We start from the raw sequence: 2,777 nt of genomic DNA, 5'->3' as shown, positions 1-2,777 counted from the left end.
CCCCCAGCTGTGTGTCCTGCCTTATCGGAGCCACCAGCCCAGCCCCACCTCACAACGCAACACCCGCCCTCCAGTCTCCATGGCAACCAGACCCTTGCAGCTCCCCAGGATATAGGTGATAAGACCCGCGCCCACGGGGACCTCCAAGTTTGTGTCTATTCATCCCTGCGCCTGGTGTTCCAGGAGGACTTCTCTGGCCCAGCCTTTGCTCCCAGCCTAAGCCAGCCCACTAGCTGCTTGGTGCCAGTGCCTGTGCTAGACACTTCCTTGTTTTAGTTTTTCTTGTTCGTTTTGTTTTTTGAGACAAGTCTCACTATTAGTTCAGCCTGGCCTTGAACTCACTGTGTAACCCAGGCTGGCCTCAAACTCTTGGCGATTTCCTCCTGCCTCAGCCTACTGAGTTCTGGGATTACAGGCGTGCGCTACCACACTTGGCTCTGCTGGGGACTTCCATGAGTCCTGCCTGAACCTCATAGTGACCAGCAGCTTGCTCACTGAGTGATGAGGACCAATGAGGTGGAGAAGTTAACTTGCCAAAGCCCACTCAGCTCTCTTGCCCAGGCAAGGCTCAGACCAAGGCCGAGGAATGCTTTTCAACCAGTCCCCCAAGATGCTACTTCAATCTGAATGTGGACTCAGGGTCCGGCTCAGCAACCTCACTTGAAGAGCAGCAGCTGGACGGATGGGCCCAGCTCTGAGCCACAGGAATTAGGAAATGGGTGAGGCAAGCTGTCCAAGCAGGCTGGGGTCGCCGGTGGGAACTTGGTTATGTCACTGTCTCGTGTTTCCTTCTTATCCTCCTGATTCCCTTGCCTTTTTCTTTTCTTTCTTCATCTTTCCTGCCCCCTTCTTCTCTTTCCTTCTCCCTCTCCCCCTTCCAGCCTCACCTCCGCAGTTGCTGTGGCAACAACTCAGTGCCAGAAATAAAGGCAGGATCCAGCTAGGCCGACAGTTCCCAAAACAGCATCCCAGGGAGGGGAGAGGCTGGGTGGGTGGTGGAGCTGGCCACAGGGCCTGGGGCCAGATGCGCCCCGCAAGTGCCATGACACAGGTCCCTGCTTCAGCTGAGCCTGAACCCTGGGCTTTTCTCAGGCTGGCAAAGCCCAGCTATTTCTCGCCTCTCGTTTTTTACTTCTCCGCCAGGGAAAATGTTTTACCGCTATTCTGTCTGCTCCATACCTGTGACTCCAACTCTGTACCCTCTCACTTTGAACGGGACCAGGCAGGGCAGGTGGCAACCCGCTGTCCCCTTCCCACTCCTGACAACGGGGGACTTGGCCTTAGTGGCACTGTCTCCTTCTGACCCAGAGAGCATCTACTCCGTTTTAGAATAAAGACCTCTCTTGCCTGGATTTGCAGGCCCACTCTCCGCACCCTCCCTTGGAGAGGCCCCTGGTCTGGGCCCCGGCCCCTCAGACTTGCTTGGAATCAGCCTAATATGCTCTGCCCTTACTGCCCTGGTGTCCAGGTAGGACTGGCAGAGCCGCCTTTACTCCGAAATCTTCACACAGGAGCTCTTCCAGAAGGGCCCTACAGACAGGCTCGCCCAGGTGCTGCCCTGGCCGTGGAGCCAGCTCAGCGCACACAGGTAGCGGAGTGCACGAGACCACAGGTACAGATGAAACTACACACGGACAGCCTTGCCTGCAAGCGAGGGCCCCCACTTGGTGACACACCCACTGCGGACACCAACGCACACCTTCCCACGATCCTCCCTTGGCACCGTTTTCTACAGTCCCAGCCCCCAGAGCCACAGGTGACACTGTCCCTGAGCACCCAAGGAGCCCCCGCTGCTGGCCCACCATCCCCTAGGGGCCTCTCCACAGTCTTCCGTTCCCACTGCTCCCTGCCTTCCTTCTAGACCAACTCCTGGTCCCCTGACTCTCACAACCTGGCAACCAGCACCAGGGGAGGGAGACACAGGCGTGCCTGTCCAGGAAAGGTACCGGCCCAGCGCCCAGCCCCTGCAAAGAGGCCTGCAGCCAGGACCAGAGCCAGGTGGGCCTGTGGCCGAGCCCCTGCCGCCCACCTCATTCCTCACCTCGACCCCACCCCAGCCTGACCAGCCACAGCTAGGAGGGGCTGCGGAGCAGGCTCCAGACCAGCTGCTCCCAGCCTGAGGGTGAGTGGCCGGGTGGGGAGAAGGCTGGTGTTACTCAGCACCCCCGGCCCCAGGGTCATCACTTGGGTTTCTGGCCCATGAAGCTAGGTGGGCAGGACAGTCGCCAGGGAAGAGCAGTGGCAACACCCCAGCCCCTCTCCCCCAAATCAGAAGAGGCTGAACACATGAAACCCAACTGTCTCAGGCCCATTCTCCTGGAGCTGACCCCCCCCGGGGGGCATCCTTGCAACCATCTGAACCCCAAACCCAGGCCTCCAGGCAGGGGTTGCAGCCCAAAGTGCCCCGTTGGGGAGGGAGGCGGGACCCCGCCACCTACCTCTTCCCAGACCATGTGGCCCAGGCGCTCTGAGGCCCCAGAGGCACGAGCTCTGGTCCCCCGGCAGGCAGCCGCGTTTCACAGGAGCCTAGGTGAGAGGCGTCGCTTCCAGGAAACCGGCCCTGCTTTCCCAAGCACAAATAACAGGAAGAAAGCCGGCTTGGGGTGGGTGGGGTAGGAGCTGCCAAACGAGGGGAGCTGGTCCCCGCAGAGCCCAGAGCAGTCGGATCTCCCCTCTGGGCCCCCACCCCGCCGCGCCCCCACCCTGCTGCTCCGAGAGCCACAAGCTTAGGTTCCCGCGTGCCCGGTGGGTGGGCCGCGCCGGTGCCCCACACCCTC

The 2,777-nt window shown here is 60.6% G+C and overlaps 1 protein-coding gene across 1 annotated transcript in view; it reads right to left on the bottom strand.

The window, feature by feature from the left end:
• Dmtn (dematin actin binding protein) overlaps window positions 1–1,315 on the bottom strand; it is a 20,946-nt gene extending 19,631 nt beyond the window's left edge. The window contains exon 1 of the mRNA XM_033765557.1: window positions 1,180–1,315. Within this exon, the coding sequence (XP_033621448.1) occupies window positions 1,180–1,315 (136 nt within the window). The remainder of the gene's footprint in view (window positions 1–1,179) is intronic.
• Window positions 1,316–2,777: the final 1,462 nt, after the last annotated feature.

This window comes from Fukomys damarensis, unplaced genomic scaffold, assembly GCF_012274545.1.
Source record: "Fukomys damarensis isolate Sample0158 unplaced genomic scaffold, DMR_v1.0_HiC HiC_scaffold_18, whole genome shotgun sequence".
NCBI lineage: Eukaryota > Metazoa > Chordata > Mammalia > Rodentia > Bathyergidae > Fukomys > Fukomys damarensis.
Note: the sequence above shows the minus strand (reverse complement) of the source record. Positions and strands in the feature narration are given on the sequence as shown.